Consider the following 25,520-nt stretch of genomic DNA (forward strand, 5'->3'; position numbering starts at 1 on the left):
AATTACCACCACAGCACTGTACACTACACTCCACACAACCGAATTACCACCACATTACTGTACACTACACTCCACACAACCAAATTACCACCACAGCAGTTTACACTGTACACTACACTCCACACAACCGAATTACCACCACAGCACTTTATACTGTACACTACACTCCATACAACCAAATTACCACCACAGCACTTTACACTGTACACTACACTCCACACAACCGCATTACCACCACAGCACTTTATACTGTACACTACACTCCATACAACCGAATTACCACCACAGCACTTAAGACTATACACTACACTCCACACAACCGAATTACCACCACAGCACTTTACACTGTACACTACACTACACACAACCAAATTAACACCACAGCACTTTACACTACACTCCACACAACTGAATTACCACCACAGCACTTTACACTGTACACTACACTACACACAACTAAATTACCACCATAGCACTGTACACTACACTACACACAACCGAATTACCACCACAGCACTTTACACTGTACACTACAATCCACACAACCAAATTACCACTATAGCACTGTACACTACACTACACACAACCAAATTACCACCACATCACTGTGCACTACACTACACACAACTGAATTACCACCACAGCAGTTTACACTGTACACTACACTCCATACAACTGAATTACCACCACAGCAGTTTACACTGTACACTACACAACCGAATTACCACCACAGCACTGTACACTACACTCCACACAACTGAATTACCACCACAGCAGTTTACACTGTACACTACACAACCAAATTACCACCACAGCACTGTACACTACACTCCACACAACCGAATTACCACCACAGCACTGTACATTACACTCCACACAACCAAATTACCACCATAGCAGCTTATACTGTACACTACACAACCAAATTACCACCACAGCACGGTACACTACACTCCACACAACCAAATTACCACCACAGCAGTTTACACTGTACACTACACTCCACACAACCGAATTACCACCACAGCAGTTTACACTGTACACTACACAACCGAATTACCACCAAAGCACTGTACACTACACTCCACACAACCAAATTACCACCACAGCACTGTACACTACACTCCACACAACCGAATTACCACCAAAGCAGTTTACACTGTACATTACACATGACCAAATTACCACCACAGAACTTTACACTACAGTCCACATAACCAAATTACCACCACAGAACTTTACACTACAGTCCACAAAACTGAATTACCACCACAGCACTGTACACTACACTCCACACAACCGAATTACCACCACAGCACTGTACACTACACTACACACAAGTAAATTACCACCACAGAACTTTACACTACAGTACACAAAACCGAATTACCACCACAGCACTTTACACAACACTCCACACAACCAAATTACCACCACAACACTGTACACTACACTCCACACAACCGAATTACCACCACAGCACTGTACACTACACACAACCAAATTACCGCCACAGCACCGTACACTACACTACACACAACTGAATTACCACCAAAGCAGTTTACACTGTACACTACATACAACCAAATTACCACCACAGCACTGTAAACTACATTACACACAACCGAATTATCACCACAGCACTGTATAAAATAATAATAAACTACACCAAACCAGACCAAACTACGCCAAACCAGACCAGACCAAACTATGCCAAACCTGAAAAAACAAACCACACCAAACTTTACTAAACTACACCAGACCAAATTACACCAAACCACACCAAAACAAACCAGACAAAAATAAACAACTCCAGACCAGACCATACCAAATCAAATCACACACCACCTAACCAAACCACACCAAACTACACCAAACCAGACCACACCAAACTACACCAAACCACACCACACCACACCAGAACACAACATACCACACCAGATCAAACCTAACTACACCAAACCATACCAGACCGAACCAAATCACACACCACCAAACCACACTAGACCAAACCACACCAAACCACACCGCACCAGAAAACACCAAACCACACCAGACCAAACCTAACTACACCAAACCATACCAGACTGAACCAAATCACACACCACCAAACCACACTAGACCAAACCACACCAAACTACACCAAACCAAACCACATCACACCAAACCACACTGAACCACACCAAAACAAACCGACCACACCAAACCACACCAGACCAAACCTAACCACACCAGACCACACCAAACCACACCTGTTCAAACATAACCACACCAAACCACACCAAACCATACCAAGCCAAACCAAACTGCATCAAACCACACCAGATCAAACCAAATAAAACCAAATCACACCACACCACAATAATGGGAGTTGAAGTGAGGGCTGATAGTGAGTGCAGGTCAGTTATGGGAGTTCACACATTTCGTTTGTGCGAACATCTAACAAATGCAAATTCTACTTTAGCAATCAACTCCAGACCCTTATAACTGTTTTATCTGCTTAATTTGCCATGAAATAATGAGGAATCAGGAATATGCTAATCTAATGTCCAGCACACATCACTGTCTGAGTGCAGCAGCTCCTCACAGATTAAACTGTATAATTTTCTATTCTATATCTCTATATTTTGCTCTGGTCTAAATCAGAACCTCCATTCAGATCTGTGTTTGTATTCAGGTACAGTTTGTTCTGCTATACAGACTGTAGGAATGCTGCAGGGTTAAAAACACAGCCGGAAAATGGGTGATTAAGGCAATTTTACCATGTAAACGGTCTAGATGTACCAATAAGAAAGAGAGAAAGAGAGAGAGAGAGAGAGAGATGTGGGGGGGGGGGGGGGGAATAAATTAAAATTTATCCTGAGCTGGTATTTGGGTATTTGAGTCAGGCCAAAGCTAGATGCCAGTTTTTAATCTCTGGACACACACACACACACACACACACAAACAGCATGGCATTATGGGTGACCTTTAGTTTGCATCAGTTCTGTGGTATTAGAGCAAGCTGTCAGGAGGACCGGGCTGGGATTCAGCGGAAAGCAGAGCTAACCAGAGCAAAAATACATTTACTTATTTATTACTTTCATTATTTCATTTTTTTACAGCAAAAAAAACACACCAAACCAATCCACACAGCACTCCAAACCATTCCAGAGCCATTGCACAAACATTGTTCATAGCCAGAACAACTGTTTGTATGAATGTCCTGAAGAAGAAAGTCGTCACTGGTGTACTAAATAACAGATGTTGGACAGGTAAATCAAGGTGAACCACAGCAGTTGATGAAACAGAAACATTGTGAGTTCTGTAAAGAAAAACCCTAAAATAAAAGTTAGTAACATCAGCAACAACCTCCAGAGGGCAGGAGTGAAGGAATCACAATCTATTTTTCACCTAAAGATGAAAAATCACTATAAACGAGGTGAAAAGGAAAACCAGTACCAGAGACTAGAACCGGAGGACTGATTATGGACTAATTAAGACGAAGATTAACTTTTAACTATGTAATGGAAAAGCTAAAGTTTGGAAAAAAAAAGGATTTGCTCATGATCTCAAACATATTAGCTCATCTGTGAAACACGGTGGAGGTAGTGTCATGGCTTAAGCTTGAATATCTTATTCTATGATTATTATGGCTCATTAATATTTATTGATGTTTAATAAACGCAAAAATCTAGAGAAACATTTTTAGTCTGAGAATTTAAAGAAAGATGAAACTAAACTGATCAAGAGATATTTTATCATGCAGATTAACCAAGATAATGACCTAAACCCAATGTAGCCTGGAAAAGCATCACAGGTAAAGAAGAATGCCTTTACTTTCATTTACTGTAAGTTTATCTGTTTCAATAATTTTGCTCATAAGAAAAACGGGTGGGTTAATAAAGAAGAACTGTATATCAGATCTAGATGTAAAAAAACTGGAAAAAAAAGCTGAAATGTTTATATTTTGTCCTATATGAATCTCTTTTAATGTAAAATCCAAATGTTTTCAGTCTACATCAGAAATAAATGGATTGATCTCACTGTTCCACTACATTTGGAGGGGACTGTATGAGAACAGATACAGGATAAGACACTTCTGGAACTGGTAGCAGTACTCCGACAGTGTTTTTATATTAGTACGTCAGTATGCAGATGAACTTACCCTCTCTGGAAGAGATCCACATTGTGAAATTTATGCAGCTCCACAGAAAACTCCACAGTGCCCTGTACTTCAGACATCACCTATTCCATCACCTACAGAGAGAGAAAGAGAAAAAAAGAGAAATGGTGATGCTGGTGATTTTTTCTGTGATATATTTGGCGATATTAAACAATGCAGGGCCCATGACTTCACCAGCTCCGCCCCCACCTGCATGCTGTCTCACATCTAGACCAATCAAGAGCTGAGTCAGCGCCGAGCTCAACTCAAAACCAGAGGAAAACAGCAAAACAAGAGTAATCCGCCCTTTAATCAGGCATTTAAATGGCTTTTTAAAAGTTAAATCAGAGCATTTTCTGGGGATTAAAAGCATGAATTCAGCTGTAACTGGAAATATCTGTGCTGCTAAACTGTGCTGGACTGAGGAGCACAGCTTTCAGCATGAGCTCACGTTTACAAGCACGTACCCAACCATGTCGATGGAGGCCATGCGGTTACCTCGTGTTTACTCCTGCCCCTACTCCCCTCGCGCCAGGCAGCAGCAGCCTGTTACTCACACAGACACAGAGACAGCGCTGTGTATCTACTTCTTGTGTCAAGAATCGAAACATTGCAACATGATGTGTTTGATTTAATTGCCTTAAGTGACATCACACTTCCTGTGATGTGAGTATTGCAGTGCGTACATCCATGATTAAACGATATATTGTGCAGCCCTAATATAAAGACAAAACTGCTATCTCTTTTGGATTGGGTTTAAACAAACAAAACAACAAACATACAAACCACTTCTGACACCAATATTTAAACTAATATTAAATATATAATCAAAAATCTCAAAGTTTTTGAGATTCAATACAGATTTGTAATTGATATCTACTTACATCCCTCTATTCAGACGGAAGATTTATCATCCTCACCCACACAGGAGGTCATCTGATTATAATAAGAGACAGAAACAGTCAGGAGGTCCTACAGAAGCACCTCCCCAGCCTGTTCTGCCACTTTCATCATCGCCGCTGCCTGCTCACAGTTAAGCAGCATGTTTACCTTAGCAACCTTCTGTTGGCTTTACGGAAATAACAATGGCCTGGACCAAGAGCAACGTGAGGAGACAGACCCAGCACACAGTGTCCAGCCTCTACCTCCGCCTCTGATTGTTCTTCAGACTCTGATTGCTGGAGCAATGAGTCATGGAAGGGGATATTTGGCCTGACAGATGCAGCCGTGTCCCCAGAGTTCTGCTTCATAGCAACAGAGCCGAAAACCCAGTCTGAGAACAATCAGAGAAACGACCAGGTCCATCCAGGTCTCGCTTCCAGTACAATCAAACAAACTCCCCTAATTAACCTTTAAATGCATTGTTAAATGCATGGTGCATTTTTCACCAGTGCTACAGTCAGACTTCACGCTTAAAAATTTGCACACAGAGATGTGGGTGGGCAAATTGTCGCAAAAAATGCAAAAAATGGGACCAGCATATTTTTCCTAATTCTTTCCCATTTTCTCCTAAATTTACGCGGCCAATTAGCCAACCCACTCATTAGACACATGGGAAGTCAGACTCCGCCTCTTTTTGAACTGTTGCTAATGCAGCACTGCCGAGTAGCATCACAGCGCTAACGCTCGGAGGAAAGTGCAGTGACTCGGTTCTGATACATCAGCTCACAGACGCAGCCTCGTGCTGATCCACATCACCCTAGGAGTGATGAGGGGGAAGAAGAGTGCCATCTACTGTACCCACCCAGAGAGAGCACTCTTAGGGCTCTCTCAGTAGCTGATGGCAAGCTGCATGACCAGGATTCGGACCAGTGATCTCCTGATCATAGTGGCTCTATTTAGCCTGTGGAAATGTAACTTTTTTTGTATGCTCTTGTGCTCATGTGATCCCCATAGCATATTATATCAGAGTTTGCAAAAGTGGTTAGGGGTGGGCAGTATGGCTCTAAAATAACATCACAATATTTCTGGCTGTTTTTGTGATAGTGATATTCTTGGGGTTAAGGCAAAAAAAAGCTTTTCTTTTCAAGAATAAACTATTGCAAGAAAATAAAACATTAATTTGTTACATTTTCTATAAATATAACCGTTTTAGACATACAGTAGAAACAAACAAAAAAAATTATATAAGCATTTCTATTTGTCTATTTTGTAAACAGTACCAGTAACTTATAGCAACAAAAATATACTCCAAAAAATAAATGCAGCATATTACATGCATGCATATATACTGCATAAAAATAAATACATAAAATACAAAAATAGCAAAACAAATAGCAATGCTATAATAATAAATCAAGTTCATTTTATATATTGTTTATTTTGTTAAGAATTTGGGCGAATATCGTGTTTGATATGATATAGCACATCCTAGTAGTGACAGAAACCAAAAACAAACAAAACTAAACAATTGTCCAAATTTTTTAACATAAAATTTTTACAGCTTTTAATTTATTTGGCCACAAATAATGTCCTGTATATATACACCCCTCTGTTTTCTCTGTCCATCGCTGAGTATTGAACATAGTTTTCTATCTCTTCTACAATGCGTTTACTTTGTTGATTTTCTTTGTTATCGACGTATTTTTGTTATCTGATTCCGATTTTTGCCTTGCCCTTTCTATTGTCTGTTTCCATTTATTTTGCTTTTGCCCTTTTTCTGCTGGATTGATCATGTTTGACCCTGTTTTTGCCTGACTATGCTCTGGTATGTTGTTTATATTCGGCTGCCTTGCTGTTACAGACCCTGCCTGTCCCTTACTACTCCTGTAAACCAAGCCCCTTTGTTAATAAACTGTGTGTTTGGTATCTGCGTGAAACTGAGATTCTCTCTGGAAACTTTTATATTCAAAGATGTACAATCTCCATTGCATTAAAACAGTAATTCGATTAATCCAATTAATTTGATTAACATCCAGTCCTACCTAAGATCTGAAGCAGATTTTCAGAAATTTGTGAAATGTTTTAAAAGCCTGCCTTCATTTCTCAGGGTCAACCTCAAAGAAAAGCACCTCTAAGGCACCTTTTTACGAGAATTATGCGCATCATGAGTATACGTGAGCGCATCTCTTCAGATCATTTCAGATTAAAGGCAAATCCTGCAGGAGAACTGGCACACACACTCTTTTACACACACACTCCCTTTTACACACACACACTCTTACAGGGTCGGCCCATTTCTCTGCACACTCGGCTCTGATCAATAGCCCCCCGCTGCCAGCAAAGCTGTTACAGCACCGCCTCCCCGCCGAGGTGCCAGCGTTTAACGGTACCCCGCGCCCTCGGCTGGCGGGCCCCGTGTCCTGCGGTCGCTCCGGGACCCGCTCCACCCTGAAAGCCCTGCTGCTGTTAGTAATCTGGATATTGCTGGACTGGCATCTGTCCAGCCTGGTCCTCGCCAGCAGCGCGGGGACATTTAGCCGGAGCGGAGGAGCCAGCTGGCCCGCGGTACCTGGGTGGACGTCTTGTCCTCCAGCAGAGAGAAAGAGAAGGAAAGAGGGAGCGAGGGAATCGTTTAGACACTAAACAGCTTTCTTTATTTACCCAATCTGTTTCCCCATCGCAGATCTTCTACTCACGTCCTTCTACCTTTATCTCTCCGCCCTGTTTCTCCTCTTAATATCAGATACTGAAGGTGAAACCAGGCCTAAAGACGCATCCTATCATCTAGGACTACAAAAGTTGACTAATTGTGCTCTTTCGGGGCTCTGGCAGCTGATGGCAAGCTGCATGACTGGGATTCAAACAAACAAACTACCAATCTGTTTCCCCATCGCAGATATTCTCCTCACGTCCTTCTACCTTTATCTCTCTGCCCTGTTTCTCCTCTTAAAATCAGATACTGAAGGTGAGTCTAGGACTACAAATAGTGATTATTTTTGGCGGTTGACTATCTGTGCACTCTTTGGGCTTCGGCAGTTGATGGCAAGCTGCATGACCGGGATTCGAACCAGAAATCTCCCGATTACAGTGGCAGTGCTTTATTTTTTATTTAATTTTGGGTTAGTAAAATGTGCTTCCACTCTCTCACTCTCTGGCCACTTTATTAGAAACACCCACCTACTACACCTTCTGTTTCCACTCTCTCACTCTCTGGCCACTTTATTGGAAACACCCACTTACTACACCTTCTGTTTCCACTCTCTCACTCTCTGGCCACTTTATTAGAAACACCCCCCATCTACACCTTGTGCTTCCACTCTCTCACTCTTTGGCCACTTTATTGGAAACACCCACCTACTACACATTGTGCTTCCACTCACTCACTGTGGCCACTTTATTGGAAACACCCACCTACTACACATTGTGCTTCCACTCACTCACTGTGGCCACTTTATTGGAAACACCCACCTACTACAACTTATGTTTCCACTCTCTCACTCTTTGGCCACTTTATTGGAAACACCAACCTACTACACCCTGTGCTTCCACTCACTTACTGTGGCCACTTTATTGGAAACAACGGCACTACTACACCTTGTGCTTCCACTCACTTACTGTTGCCACTTTATTGGAAACACCCACCTACTACAACTTATGTTTCCACTCTCTCACTCTTTGGCCACTTTATTGGAAACACCAACCTACTACACCCTGTGCTTCCACTCACTTACTGTGGCCACTTTATTGGAAACACCTATCTACTACACCTTGTGCTTCCACTCACTTAATGTGGCCACTTTATTAGAAACACTTACCTACTACACCTTGTGCTTCCACTCACTCTCTCTGGCCACTTTATTGGAAACACCCACCTACTACACCTTGTGGTTCCACTCACTAACTGTGGCCACTTTATTGGAAACACCTACCTACTACACCTTGTGCTTCCACTCTCTCGCCACTTTATTGGAAACACCCACCTACTACACCTTGTGCTTCCACTTACTCTATGTGGCCACTTTATTGGAAACACCTACTATAATACACCTTGTGCTTCCACTCTCTCACTCTCTGGCCACTTTATTAGAAACACCCACCTACTACACATTGTGCTTCCACTCTCTCACTCTCTGGCCACTTTATTGGAAACACCCACCTACTACACCTTGTTCTTCCACTCACTCTCTGGCCACTTTATTGGAAACACCTACTATAATACACCTTGTGCTTCCACTCTCTCACTCTCTGGCCACTTTATTGGAAACACCCACCTACTACACCTTGTTCTTCCACTCACTCTCTGGCCACTTTATTGGAAACACCTACTATAATACACCTTGTGCTTCCACTCTCTCACTCTCTGGCCACTTTATTAGAAACACCTACCTACTACACCTTGTGCTTCCTCTCACTCAATGTGGCCACTTTATTGGAAACACCTACGTACCTACTACACCTTGTGCTTCCTCTCTTTCTCTGGCCACTTTATGGTCATTATAACAGATTATGAGTGTATTGTATTGTAGACAGTGGTAGTTTTACATGTAAAGGTACCAAATCAATTATGAATAGCAGAATTTTCACACAAGGGTATAAAAAATGCATATCTGTAATAAATCTCACTCTCCTGAGACTGTTCAAACACTTACAGCCCTGCTGAACACTCCTATTGTGTCCTATAGAACCTGATTAATGGCCGCCATGGTTCTCTCTCTCTCTTTGCTCTGAAACTGGAGCAGCTTCAGCAATACTCGTCCTGATTCCACCGAAAAAGAGTCTGAAGACTTATTTTTACTTTTTTTTTCTTTCGTCGCTCAGTATTGAACACTCACACTGTCTCTTCCGCCGCCGCCGTCATCGTTTATCACCTCCCTCAAATATTCAGGAGCTGCAGAGTGAGCGCTATTGTGTGGTGGTCGTCTTTAACGAGTGATGGTGATGAGAAGATTAGGTGGAGATGATGTTCTCCTGAATGACGCTGGAACGATCTTTCTAAATCATAGCCGAGGACGGCGGCGATGGTGACAGCAGGAACACAGAGCACAGCTGCTTCAACTCTTAAAAAGATTCATATTTTATGAGGATGCTCCTCAAACAATATCCTCAATATTAAGAGGTATAAACCACAGGAGCACAATGTTCCCGTACAGAGATGCACTGAAACACCTGCCATTTTAGTGTGGGATTTTAGGTTTCATGGCTAAATTGGAGAAGCCTGAGGGCCAATCTTCATTAATTGCACATTACACCAGTAAGAGCAGAGTGTGAAGGTTCAATTAGCAGGGTAAGAACACAGTTTTACTCAAAATATTGCAATGCACACAACATTATGGGTGACATACCAGAGTTCAAAAGAGGACAAATTGTTGGTGTACGTCTTGCTGGAGCATCTGTGACCAAGACAGCAAGTCTTTGTGATGCATCAAGAGCCACGGTATCCAGGGTAATGTCAGCATACCACCAAGAAGCACCAACCACATCCAACAGGATTAACTGTGGACGCTGTAAGAGGAAGCTGTCTGAAAGGGATGTTCAGGTGCTAACCCGTATTGTATCCAAAAAACATAAAACCACGGCTGAACAACTGGTTTTAAAATATCATTCACAGCATCTCAATCAGACTTTGACTAGGCCACTCTAAAACCTTCATTTAGTTTTTTTACAGAGGTGAACTTGTTTGTGTGCTTTGGGTCATTGTCCTGCTGCAGAACCCAAGTACTCCTGAGCTTGAGGTCACTAAGGAACAGATGGAGGATATTCTCCTTCAGGATTGTCTGGTAAACAGCAGAATTCCTGCTTCCATCATCTATTACAGCAAGTTGTTCAAGCCCTGAAGCAGCAAAGCAAAATCTGTAAGAGGGCAATTAAATTAAATTAAGAGAGCACTCGAATTTCTGAATCAGTTTCTGAATCTGATTTTGATATTTATAGATTTATATGTTTGAGTTAAATGAACATTGTTGTTTTATTCTATAAACTACAGACAACATTTCTCCCAAACTCCAAATAATATATTGTCATTTAGAGCATTTATTTACAGCAGAAAATGAGAAATATCAGAAATAACAAAAAAGAAGCAGAGCTTTCAGACCTCAAATAATGCAAAGAAATCAAGTTCATATTCATAAAGTTTTAAGAGTTCAGAAATCAATATTTGGTGGAATAACCCTGGTTTTTAATCACAGTTTTCACGCATCTTGGCATCATGTTCTCCTCCACCAGTCTTACACACTGCTTTTGGATAACTTTATGCCTTTACTCATCATTTTAAGTGGTCTATTTTTTTCCAGAGCTGTATAATATCTTGAGTATTATAGAATCACTGTACTGTGATATCATCATGGATGTTAGTAATTGTCTATTGTTTTAATAACTTTCTGATGCAAACCATACTATCCTATGTCAGAGGTTTTCAGAACCTTTCTAAAACCTTTTTTTAAACGTTGCTAAATGTTCTTATGATGTTCTCTGTTAGCAGGGATGGTGCAGAATGTGGGGACTGTGGGATCGGGCCTGTTGTCTGGTCAGATTAACATATTGAACGGTCTGAGGAAGATTATATTCTACACTGCCATAGCTCTTTTATGTCTCCTCTGATGTTTTATTTGTGCGTGTGTGTGTGTGTGTGTGTGTACGTGCGTGTCATAATAAAATGCCGCCTGATGCCAAATACTTGCCTGAGCTGCGGCTCAATCAATAAAATGCTCTGCGGCTTTGAGCCGAGTGATCCAGCGTTTAATTCTGCTGAGAGTGTGCTGCAGACCCATAGGCAGCTCATACGCATCTGTACTGTGTGTGTGTGTGTGTGTGTGTGTGTAAGACTAGACATGCCATTTGTATCTCAAGCTTGTATACAGCTTCAGAGACTCATAAAAGAGCTTCAGAGTCCTACATAAAATAAAGCAACGGTAAAAGCTAATCTACGTAACAAGAACGTATTAAAAACATCCACAAACACAAAATACAGTCAATTATATACCCTAAAAAAATAAAATACAGGTGCATCTTAAGAAATGTGAAATGTATCAGATTTTCCCATATATATAGCATTCTGCCCCCTGTACTTCCCACTAGGGGTGGGCGATATGGCCCTAAAACAATATCACGATATTTCATGGTATTTTTGCGATAACGATATTCTTGGCGATATGACGAAATACTGAATTAAAGGTCACCTTCCGCGAAAATCCGATTTTTCTTGTTTTTTGTGGAATACAGTAGGTCTCTCCGAGTTGAATGTGTACACCTGCACATTAAACTGTTTTGCAGCAACTCACAGACCAGCCCACCTTGGCTCGAGAAACTCCCAGAGGCAGAGCTGAAGCGACGCAACATCACCGCTCATCAGTTAGGAGGTGGGAGGCAGTGAGCGGCAGAGCGCTGGAGGGGCGTCGCAGTGCTCCTAGCCAATCAGAGGAGAGATATTTGCATGCTGTTTGCATGTATGAATATTCATGAGCAAAGCTGGAATCCGGTCATTTTGGACACACCCCTAAAACAGTCCATTAAAAAAGAGCTATACAGAGACACCTGAGCGCTTTTTTTTTACAAAAACGGCTCACATGTCATTCATTCATACTAGAGACCATAACTAGACATTTTAAAATGAAAGAAAAAACGACGGAAGGTGAGCTTTAAAAAAATGATTTCAAGAATACACTACTGCATCAAAATGAATATTAAATTGTCTTATTGCACATTATGTGATATGGCACACCCTTAACTGAGATTTTAAAAAATACCAGAAATTACTCAGATGTGTAAAAGAAGTTCAAGTACATTAATCCAGAATTTCATGGTACTAATAATGCGTTCTACAAATCTCCATATATCCAGGATTAAAGTAAAATAAATGATACTGGACAGATATAATCTGTCTCTAGTAGATATATAATGGGAAATTAGAACAGTGTGAATTTTTCTTTTGCTAAAAACAGCATGAAAGTAGTACCCTGATGTGATAATTAGGGGTGAGTGATACGGCACGATATTTCAGGGTATAATATCGCTCACGATATCGAAAAAAATTGGCTGTATTATCGCGTACGAAACGATATGGCACACACCTACTTCCCACTCTACTGCATGTCTTATTTTATATTATATTTTAGTTTATTATATTTCTTGTAAATATTGTTCTCTGCACATTGGTGGGAATGGTGAGTTTTTCACTCACATGTACACCTGTACTCCGTGACGTGACAATAAAAATCTTGAATCTTGAATCTTAAATTTTAATCGTTTATTTCTTGTATTGTTGATTCTAACTATGGATTACAGTCAAAGGAAACCCAAAAATCAGTGTCTCAGACAATTAGAATATTATATAAGACCAATTGGTGCTTTTGGCAGCGTGGGCAGTGTGCCAAGTCCTGTTGGAAAATGAAATCTGCATCTCTATAAAAGTTGTCAGTAGCAGAGAGAAGCATGAAGTGCTGTAAGATTTTGTGTGAAAACAAAACTGCACTGACTTTAGACTTGATAATAAAACACAGTGGATCAACACCAGCAGATGATCAGCATGTCTCTCCAAACCATCACTGATCATCAGTAAATTTTACATTTCATTTGTAAATCAAGGGATCAGAGTCTGGAGGAAGAGTGGAGAGACACACAGTCCAAACTGCTTGCGGTCTAGTCTGAAGGTCTGAAGTTTCCACCAATCAGTGATGGTTTGGAGAGACATGCTGATCATCTGCTGGTGTTGATCCACTGTGTTTTATTATCAAGTCTAAAGTCAGTGCAGTTTTGTTTTCCCACAAAATCTTACAGCACTTCATGCTTCTCTCTGCTACTGACAACTTTTATGGAGATGCAGATTTCATTTTCCAGCAGGACTTGGCACACTGCCCACACTGCCAAAAGCACCAATTGGTCTTATATAATATTCTAATTTTCTGAGACAATGATTTTTGGGTTTTCATTGGCTGTAAACCATAATATTTAACAATAAAAGAAGGAAATACATCTATATAATACATAAGATTCACATTTTTATTTGAATTACTGAAATAAAGTAACTTTTCAATGATATTCTACTATTTTTTTATTTTTGAGATGCACTAGTATGTCTTTATATCTGTATTAGGTGCTTGAAGGGCTGTTCCAATTCTCAAGTGTAGGATTTCACCCCTTACCCTTGTAGCTAACTCAGTCTCAAGAGGAAGAGGTACACTCAAAAACAAGTAGTATGAGTACATAAGAGAAAGAGAAATGGGATTGGACTACAGTGTAAGCTTGGATGTGGTCCAGAGGCTACAGCTCAGATTTTAGAGCTAATTTAAAAGGCTGCTGACACTCCCACAAACAGCCGGCGCAGTCTGTCCGAATTTACGAGAGCTGGTGAATGGACGGTTCTGTACAGCGCTGTACGAGCCCAATACTTCCTGTCGTGACTTTTAGAATCCGGGGGTCCAGAGAAAGGCCACTGCAGCGCTGCGTCAGCTAAAAGAGGATTAAAAACAGCCCGGTGCTTTACCCAGCGTGAGGAAATTACTAAATGAATCATTACAGGAGGTTTCTACATACACTATTTCTATTGTCCTATTGTTCACATTTTGATTGACATTCTAAAAGCTGGATATACTAGTGCATTTCAAAAAATTAGAATATCATTGAAAAGTTACTTTATTTCAGTAATAAAGTGTGTAAATGTGAAACTCATATATTATATAGATGTATTAAACACAGTGATCTATTTTAAGTGTTTATTTATTTTATTGCTGATTATAATTATGGTTTACAGCCAATGAAAACCCAAAAATCAGTCTCTCAGAAAATTAGAATATTATATAAGACCAACTGGTGCTTTTGTCAGTGTGGGCAGTGTGCCAAGTCCTGCTGGAAAATGAAATCCTCATCTTCATAAAAGTTGTCAGTAGCAGAGGGAAGCATGAAGTGCTGTAAGATTTTGTGGGAAAACGAAACTGCACTGACTTTAGACAGTAAACCAACACCAGCACGTGCATTTCTGGACAAGCTGAGAGATCCAGAACTGAGAAAAGCATGTGGACTGACACAGTAAAGTAAATTCATGGGCTTTTACATACAATACAGTGATTCTGTGATATGTGATTCTCTACGATACTTAACGGCAATTAATCTACACTGATGGGTGTGGTGGTCTGGAAGTGAAGTGTATTCAGGTACATTTTTGTTGTGTTCGTATTTTGGTGATGGAAAACACAGGAGCTCCACTGACTGATTAAAACCCTGACAACAGTCAATCATCAGAGTCCATTCCTATAGGTACAAAATACAAACTCGACTTTTAACTCTTAACAATAAACAGAATAAAGAATAAAATAACATTACTGTTCCCTTATATGAGCTGCTGGTGTTTCTTCACAGTGTGAATGTGCAGGTCAGTATCCTCTGGTGAGACGCATGAAAGCACCATGCTGTTAAGATACGAACACGCCAAAGTCAGAGCTCACCCGCCTCTTAAAGGGAATGATAACTGACACACCTACTGGTTTATTTCATGTTACGTAAACGTGAACAGGCTTGAAATGCACAGCATGTGTGTATAACAGAAAAAGAAAAAAAAGCATGTGCACCATCTTTGGATCAAGAAACCCAACTGGTTTCCCAACTGGATGGATAGATGAATGAATAGATGTGTGTGTGCATGGAGTGTGTGTATAAGAGTGTGTTTCTAGGTGTCTGTGTCCTTGTGAGTAGCTGTTTATACATGCAAGTCTGCACGTCTGCACGTCCTTGTGCATGTGGAGTGTGTGTGTGTTAGAGAGTCCTTGAAAGTGTGTGTGTGTGTGCGTGTGTGTGTGCGTGTGTGTGTGTGTGATAGAGAGAGCTTGTCCTTGCATTCACATTAATTGCATTATTCCTCAAACAGAGCTAAACTCATCTCACACCAGCCATTACAGTAGAACCATCTGCTGCTCCTAAGGAAGGGTGAAGCAGTGGAGTGTAACCAATGGATCACCTCTATAGAGACTCCAACTCCCATAATTCACCTCACCTAACCATGAGCACCCTGACAAATATTCAGTCTCACTCACAAGATAACACCTCACAACTTATACAGGCATTGGCGTTCCTAATACAAGAATGCAAGGTGTAGTAGGTGTGTTTCCAATAAAGTGCCCACAGTGAGTGAGTGAGTGAAAGCACAAGGTGTAGTAGGTAGGTGTTTCCAATAAAGTGGCCACAGTGAGTGAGAGGAAGCACAAGGTGTAGAAGGTAGGTGTTTCCAATAAAGTGGCCGCAGTGAGTGAGTGAGTGGAAGCACAAGGTGTACTAGGTGGGTGTTTCCAATAAAGTGGCCAGACAGTAAGTGAGTGGAAGCACAAGGTGTAGTAGGTGGGTGTTTCCAATAAAGTGGTCAGACAGTGAGTGAGTTGAATCACAAGGTGTAGTAGGTAGGTGTTTCCAATAAAGTGGCCAGAGAGTGAGTGGAAGCTCAAAATGTAGTAGGTGGGTGTTTCCAATAAAGTGGCCATAGTGAGTAAGAGGAAGCACAAGGTGTAGTAGGTGGGTGTTTCCAATAAAGTGGCCACAGAGAGTGATGGGAAGCACAAGGTGTAGTAGGTAGGTGTTTCTATATTACAGTTATAAGGCTACAGTTATAGAAAGCTTGTATCTGAGCTGTAGTGATCTGAGCTGTAGTGATCCGAGCTGTAGTGATCTGAGCTGTAGTGATATGAGTTGTAGTGTTCCGAGCTGTAGTGATCTGAGCTGTAGTGATCAGAGCTGTAGTGATCTGAGTTGTAGTGATCCGAGCTGTAGTGATCTGAGTTGTAGTGATCCGAGCTGTATTGATCTGAGCTGTAGTGATCTGAGCTGTAATGATCTGAGTTGTAGTGATCTGAGCTGTAGTGATCTGAGTTGTAGTGATCTGAGCTGTAGTGATCTGAGCTGTAGTGATCTGAGCTGTAGTGATCTGAGCTGTAGTGATCCGAGCTGTATTGATCTGAGCTGTAGTGATCTGAGTTGTAGTGATATGAGCTGTAGTGATCTGAGCTGTAGTAATCGGAGCTGTAGTGATCTGAGCTGTAGTGATCTGAGCTGTAGTGATCTGAGCTGTAGTGATCCGAGCTGTAGTGATCTGAGTTGTAGTGATCTGAGCTGTAGTGATCTGAGCTGTAGTGATCTGAGCTGTAGTGATATGAGCTGTAGTGATCTGAACTGTAGTGATCTGAGCTGTAGTGATCTGAGCTGTAGTGATCTGAGTTGTAGTGATCTGAGCTGTAGTGATCCGAGCTGTAGTGATCCGAGCTGTATTGATCCGAGCTGTAGTGATCTGAGTTGTAGTGATCTGAGCTGTAGTGATCTGAGCTGTAGTGATCTGAGCTGTAGTGATCTGAGCTGTAGTAATCCGAGCTGTAGTGATCTGAGCTGTAATGATCTGAGTTGTAGTGATCTGAGCTGTAATGATCTGAGTTGTAGTGATCTGAGCTGTAGTGATCTGAGCTGTAGTGATCTGAGTTGTAGTGATCTGAGCTGTAGTGATCTGAGCTGTAGTGATCTGAGCTGTAGTGATCCGAGCTGTAGTGATCCGAGCTGTAGTGATCCGAGCTGTAGTGATCTGAGTTGTAGTGATCTGAGCTGTAGTGATCTGAGCTGTAGTGATCTGAACTGTAGTGATCTGAGCTGTAGTGATCTGAGTTGTAGTGATCTGAGCTGTAGTGATCCGAGCTGTAGTGATCCGAGCTGTATTGATCCGAGCTGTAGTGATCTGAGCTGTAATGATCTGAGTTGTAGTGATCTGAGCTGTAGTGATCTGAGCTGTAGTGATCTGAGCTGTAGTGATCTGAGCTGTAGTGATCTGAGCGTGGTGATCAGCTGGGTTCACACTAACCAGTCTGACATTTAGAAATGAGTCACAGATTATCACTCTGTGTCTTTGTTTGTTCTGAGCCCAACAATGAGTGATTTTCCACTGTGCTGCGTGACGCTGATGCAGTCCAACAAAATTCACAAATCCTCTTTAATTCCCCCGAATAAAACCTCTTCATTAGACTCAAACTGAAAGTACTAAAATCAATACAACGTCAAGAACTGGATACAACACTTATTGCAATGTAGTTTTTATTATATCTCAGGACGTGATGTGCATTTTTATGGCAATATCTATTTTTTTTCTCTAATAAGATGTTTTTGTCTCACTAAGCATTGTCTGAGTGTATGAGGATTTTGCTTATTTTAAGAATAAAAACCAGTCAGTAATCAGTCTTATTAAAAAAAACTCCTTATTCTGAGTAATTCCAACTCAAAATAAGCCCAAAAGTCACTGTTTTAAGTTATTCTGATCCTTACGTCCAGATTTAAGTTTTGCTTTGTGATTAAATGCTTATTTTAAAAATCTCTAACTAAGAACTCATTGTGTTGGCAGAATTGTTTGCTTATTATGAGCCTATATGTCTCAATTTATATATTTTTGTGTAGTTTATGCTAATGGATTTTTTGCAGTGTAGTTACTTATTTATGGGAAAGCTCAATGAGTGAGTAACTCGTTTAACTCCCAACCCTGGGGACTGTAGACCTTGTCTTGTCTTGTCGTGTCTTGTCTTGTCTTGTCGTGTCATGTTGTGTCGTGTTTCATTTCGTAGTGTCTTGTCATGTCTTGTTGTGTCTTGTCTTCGGTGATCTAGTCTTGTCTTGTCGTGTCATGTTGTGTCTTGTCTCATCTCGTCGTGTCTTGTCATGTCTCGTCTCATTGTGTCGTGTCTCGTCTTGTCGTGTCTTGTCTTATCTTCTGTGGGCTTGTCTTGTCATGTCTTTTCTTTTCTTTTCTTGTCTGGTATGGTATGTTCTTCTTGTTTGTTTTCTTTCCATGTCTGTTCTTATCTTTTCTTTTCTGGTCTGGTCTGGTCTTGTCGTGTCTTGATTTGTCTTATCTTCTGTGGGCTTGTCTTGTCTTGTCTTGTCTGGTCTTATCTTTTCTTTTCTGGTCTTGTCTTGTCATATCAGGTCTTATCTTTTCTTTTCTGGTCTGGTCTGGTCTTGTCGTGTCTTGTTTTGTCTTATCTTCTGTGGACTTGTCTTGTCTGGTCTTATCTTTTCTTTTCTTGTCTTGTCTTGTTGAAACAGTTCTTATCTTTTCTTGTCTTGTCTTGTCTTTGTTGTACACTGAGATCTTAGCGTAACCATGCATTTATCAACAAGTCAATGCTGAACTACACGCTGCACAAACTACAATGCAAGAACAACCTCAAACAGTTACACACGTTTAGACGTGTTTGCAGGAAAAAGGGGACAAAATAACACATGAAACACTTCAACACTCTGTGTCTTTGATGCCTAAACATATTTTAAGTGTTGCTAAGTCGGTAACAGTCAGAGCAATAAAGAAATATATGATAAAAACTGTCTATAATACATGTTTGTTTGGTCTGAAAGCTCAATGCACAACACGAAGGCATTTGACATCAGAGACTAATCTAATGGAAAGCTGGACAGGAATGTGTTGGTGTTTGGTTTAATAAAACACAAAGAAAAGAGCCGGCAAAACAGTGAAGACACCGCGGCTGAGCAGCGATGCCTCATTATGTCTGCCACTAAAAATAGCCCAGATCGACTGAGAACAACAGCTTTGTCTTCCATCCTGCAGCCCATTAGCCCAAAACCTGTTCCTGAGAACATTAATCACAGATTCACGTCCACAACTTCAAAATACTACTTTATCTACAGCCCTGTGATTTATTTGATGCAGAAAACACTGACAGAATCACAGAATCGAGGAATAAAAGCAGAAATACACAGAATTAGATCTAAATCAATCTAAAAAAACTGAATAACTGAAGACCAGAGTAATGTTTTATATTAAAGTCATTAATTCATGAATTTGCTCTTCAGGTAAAATTGATTTGAATTGGACAGTTTTTAATACTTTGATGATGAATGCAATTAAATACGATTTATTTAGATGTTTTAATTACAGAGCATGTATTTAATTTGATTATTTTAATCATGTGGCAGCAATATTAAAAACCTAAAATTCTGAAATGTGACAGAAAAAAAAAATATATATACTAGTGCATCGCAAAAAAAATATAATTGAATATCATTGAAAAGTTACTTAATTTCAGTAATTCAGTTAAAAAAGTGATACTCATGTATTATATAGATGTATTAAACACAGAGTGATCTATTTTAATAGATTTTATTTATTTCTTTAATTTTGTTGATGATTTTGGTTTACAGCCGCCAATGAAAACCCAAAAATCTCAAAGTCTCTCAGAAAATGAGAATATTATATAAGACCAATTGGTACTTTTGCACCAATGTGTGGGTAGAGAGCCAAGTCCTGCTGGAAAATGAAATCCGTATCGCCAAAAAAGTTGTCAGTAGATGAAGGAAGCATGAAGTGCTGTAAGATTTTGTGGGAAAACAAAACTGCACTGACTTTAGACTTGATAATAAAACACAGTGGATCAACAGCAGCAGATGACATGCACTGTAGATCATTACAGTAGATAGAGTAATAGAGTAACAGAATCTCTGGGAGAGTGGAGTCACTGTACTCGACCTCGGCCCTGTTCTAATATTCTCACTCCAGGCTCTCGGCCCGGCGGTGATTTAATGTGATAGTGAGGGAGATTATAGAGATCACATGAGGAGCTGAATCATGGGACTGAATCTTGGCCAGCCTTATTCATTTAAAACCACATATCATTACATCATCACACAAAAAGACCTACAGGAAAAGTCCTACCAGTACTGTAGTACTGTGGTACTGTGTATATATGCGATTATACCACAGTTTCATCATTATCACTGTTAATTGAAAGATTTAGAGTTAAAGAGGAGGAGAAAATAGGATCTGTTTGGTTATAAAAACTCCACCAGTTAAAATAGTTCCATTGCTGCTCTGTTTGTAGCTGCGCTGTTTGGTTTGTAAGCGCTGCATCGTTGCTAGGTTACCTGTGTGTGGCGGAGTAATACATGGAGAGCTTCGCTGACAGTGCATTACCGGCTGATAACGTTACTCATAGAACGCCTCTCAGCCAATCACATTGCAGGTTCGGAACTAACGGTGGTATAATACTACGCAATAAGAGCTGTGATTTACTGTGATTTGCTTTTGGTTCACAGTAAATTATTGTTTAACTACTGCCAGCTAATTATTACTGTGGTTTTATTGCACAGTAAGTTACTTGTCAATTACTGCCAGTTAATTACTGTAAATTTCACAGCACATTTTTTACAGTGTGGAGTAATACATGGAGAGCTTCAGTAACAGTGCATTACCGGCTGATAGCGGTACTCACAGAACGCCTCTCAGCCAATGACATTGCAGGGTCGGAATTAACTGTTGTATAATACTACATATTGAGAGCGCTTATTTCGGGCAAAGGTATCATTCTGATGTAAATAAAAACAAAATCCACAATTATGTTTTTGTAAAGTCTGGTCAATACTATAAACAATAACTATGCACAATAACACTGCATGCAGTGTGTATGAAACATTTGAGACGAATTTACTATTCAGTTGCTGACAGTTTCTTTTTTATTACAGTGATTTTTGTTTTTAAAATAAATTACTATAAAGTTTAGTAACAGTGATTTGCTTTTGGTTCACAGCAGAGAGAGAGAGAGAGAGAGAGAGAGAAAGAGAAAAAGATAGCGAGAGAGAGAAAGAGAAAGAGAGAGGGCGAGAGAGCGAGAGAGAGAGAGAGAAAGAGAGAGAGAGAGAGAGAGAGAGAGAGAGAGATCTTTCAGTGAAGTGAAGTCTCCTCAGGCTGATCTTGTTCTACCCATCGTTACTGAATATGAGATTATTGTCAGTCAGGGTAAACATGACATTCCCCACATCCCACCTGTCTGAACTGTCTGGAGTCAGCAGCTTTATTGACTTCCTCTGTTACCATATACACCACTCACTCACATCAACGTCAGGAGAGTTTATATATGCACTGTTGTACGATGAGAAAGATGACTTATGAATTTAGTGCTATATCTGATGTACTGGAGGTACTGCACAATAATGTATAGTGTAGTGCAGGGCGGTATTCCGGTTCATATGGTATACTGTTGCATAATTTTGAACTGGTATGCATTTTTCACATACCACCATACCGCGGCACCATACTGTAGAACAGTACCACCAAAGAAACATGCTGGTTGTTTAAATACTGTCAATCCAACTCGCTGTGTCGCTGCGCAGCCTGCACCCTTCCCTACGGTGTAACTCGACGTGCACCTCACTGGAAATAATGTATGTATTGTGGGACAAAGTAAACCCAATAGTAATCAAAGCCTTAATTTAAAGTCTTTGTGTTTTATATTATATGTACCTCAAACAGGACAATAAGTCACATACCTATATAAAGGCCCAGTCATGCAAAAATATATAAATAAATAATAAAAATAGCGTGATATACCGTGAAACCGTCAGAAAGTACCAAAAATACAGTGATTATACATTTTTGCTCATACCACCCAGCACTAGTATAAAGCACGAAAAATGAGTGAGAGCAATTATGAATTTAACGGAGCAATTCGATTTAAAATAAGAGACACTATAAAGAACTTCTAATTCAGCAGGTCTTGCCACTTGAAGAGGGTGGTGGGGGGGTTAGCTAACTAAGTTAAACGCCCAGACTACAGTCCGATATACTCATCTCTGAGCGGCTACAGAGCTAGTGCTTAGCATAGCATGGTTATTGGGTAATGCTAATGCTGCTCCAGCAGCGATAGCCGGGATTAGAAGCAGGCTACAGTCTGATAAACTTATCTCAGAACAGGGAAATAGCGGTTAGCGGCTAATGTTACTTTAGCCCCGATGCTGGAGAACTAAACTGAAACTCCTGTATAACTCTGTACTTCAGCAGAGTGACTTTACTGCTCCTTAATACCTGACTGATAGAATTCATACATAAAGTGAACCAGAGATTATAAGTTGCACTGTCGATTTTTGGGAAAATTCAAGGATTTAGGTGCACCTTATAGTGCAAAAAAAAAAAAACGGTAGCTGGTGTGGCACAGTGGATAACGCCACTCCCTCTCAGTGAGCTTTCACATCAATAAGAGTCCTTGGGCAAGACTCCTAATACTACATTGGACAATGAAACTGAAACACCTGGTTTTAGAGCACAATAATTTATTGTGGTGACGGACAGTTCTGGTGGAAACAGGAGAGTTGAGGTGCACATTGAATTCTGTGTGATTTGTTCAGCCGTGGTTTTATGTTTTTTGGATAAAATCCGGGTTAGCACCCGAACATCCCTTTCAGACAGCTTCCTCTTACAGCGTCCACAGTTAATCCTGTTGGATGTGGTTGGTGCTTCTTGGTGGTATGCTGACATTACCCTGGATACCGTGGCTCTTGATGCATCACAAAGACTTGCTGTCTTGGTCACAGATGCTCCAGCAAGACGTGCACCAACAATTTGTCCTCTTTTGAACTCTAGTATGTCACCCATAATGTTGTGTGCATTGCAATATATAGAGCAGAACTGTGCTCTTACCCTGCTAATTGAACCTTCACACTCTGCTCTTACTGGTGCAATGTGCAATTAATGAAGATTAAACACCAGGCTGCTCCAATTTAGACATGAAATCTCCCACACTAAAATGACAGGTGTTTCAATTTCATTGTCCAACCCCTGTAAGTTGCTCTGGATAAGAGCATCAGCTAAATGACCCAGAAGACGACTGCCCATGTGGGCCAGAGTGTATACATATAGCCCACATGTTTACGTGTCTGATAACCTACATACAGCAGCAGGACGAGGCAGGACGAGGGTCCGGGGGGGGCGGCGGCTGAGAGTGAGGATATTAAAGAGCAGTTAGAACATGTTACAGCATGGAGTTTCACTCAGGAAGATGTTCTACTTAAAAATAAATGAAGAAGGACATGTTCTCCATTCCTGGACGGAGCTGTGGGAGCTGTGGAAGCTGTATTCCCACCAGACAGATCTGTATAACCACAGACAGGTGCGTCATATACCTGTCATAAACATGCACTAAAACACAGACGAACCACAGACATGTTTTGGTAGGACCAACAAGGTTCTAAGTACAGACTGGTAAAAGAAAAAGACAGATAAACTAACTACAGACAGGTTTAAGTTAAGCCACCAAACATCTAATCAAAGACAGATTCAGGGTTTTTCCACCCCTGCTTTGTTTGGTCTGGACTTTTTGTTTTTTGAGTTTGGATAGGAACCAAAGTATTAGGTGTGAAAGGGGACGTGAACCACGGTCAAAAGAATTAATTTTGGTCCAGATCTACTGATCCATGATCTGGTTGGTCTTTTCTATATGATTCAGAAGTTTAAATCAATTACAAAAAGAGTCAGTCTTAAACAAACCAGAGGATAAAAGAACTGGTGTATGAAAAAGTTTGGGCACCCCTATTAATCTGAATCATTTTAGTTGTAAATATTTGGGTGTTTGCAACAGCCATTTCAGTTTGATATATCTAATAACTGATAGACACAGTAATATTTCAGGATTGAAATGAGGTTTATTGTACTAACAGAAAATGTGCAATATGCATTAAACCAAAATTTCACCGGTGCAAAAGTATGAGCACCCTTATCATTTTATTGATTTGAATATTCCTAACTACTTTTTACTGACTTACTGAAGCACAAAATTGGTTTGGTAACCTCATTGGGCTTTGAACTTCATAGCCAGGTGTATCCAATCATGAGAAAAGGTATTTAAGGTGGCCAATTGCAAGTTGTTCTCCTATTTGAATCTCCTCTGAAGAGTGGCATCATGGGCTCATCAAAACAACTCTCAAATGATCTAAAAACAAAGATTGTTCAACATAGTTGTTCAGGGGAAGTATACAAAAAGTTGTCTCAGAGATTTAACCTGTCAGTTTCCACTGTGAGGAACATAGTAAGGAAATGGAAGAGCACAGGGACAGTTCTTGTTAAGCCCAGAAGTGGCAGGCCAAGAAAAATATCAGAAAGGCAGAGAAGAAGAATGGTGAGAACAGTCAAGGACAATCCACAGACCACCTCCAAAGAACTGCAGCATCATCTTGCTGCAGATGGTGTCACTGTGCATCGGTCAACAATACAGCGCACTTTACACAAGGAGAAGCTGTATGGGAGAGTGATGCGAAAGAAGCCATTTCTGCAAGCAAACTGCAAACAGAGTCGCCTGAGGTGTGCAAAAGCAAAAGCTGCTGATCTTTACTGCATATCACATAGCTGGATTTAGGGTGTGTTGGTGTGTCTTTGGTATTGTGAGGGCGTGAAACATATGCGCGAATATCACAGTGTCTCTCAGACATATCCTCATGGATGGAGGAGCATCACCTCTAGACAAAACTTGAGGTGAGACAAGACAAAACTTCTGGTTATACCAGCAAAAAATCATCTATCCAACACAACTTCACTATAACCATCGACACTCTCTCTCTCTCAACAAGGCTCTAAAACACAGAATAACTGACCATTAACAGGCTTTAGCAAAGCCTTCATCCCTCTAACCACAGACTAGAGCTTAGATCGGGCCCAAAAATCCAGCCCGATCCAGCCCGAGCCCATAAACTGTCCTTTTGAGCCAGA

General features: G+C 40.6%; 1 protein-coding gene across 1 annotated transcript in view; it reads right to left on the reverse strand.

Moving 5' to 3' along the window:
• fam135b (family with sequence similarity 135 member B) overlaps positions 1–25,520 on the reverse strand; it is a 111,816-nt gene that overhangs the window by 75,417 nt on the left and 10,879 nt on the right. The window contains exon 2 of the mRNA XM_049474898.1: positions 4,148–4,239. Within this exon, the coding sequence (XP_049330855.1) occupies positions 4,148–4,224 (77 nt within the window). The 5' untranslated portion in view covers positions 4,225–4,239. The remainder of the gene's footprint in view (positions 1–4,147; positions 4,240–25,520) is intronic.

This window comes from Astyanax mexicanus, chromosome 2 (assembly GCF_023375975.1).
Source record: "Astyanax mexicanus isolate ESR-SI-001 chromosome 2, AstMex3_surface, whole genome shotgun sequence".
Lineage (NCBI taxonomy): Eukaryota > Metazoa > Chordata > Actinopteri > Characiformes > Acestrorhamphidae > Astyanax > Astyanax mexicanus.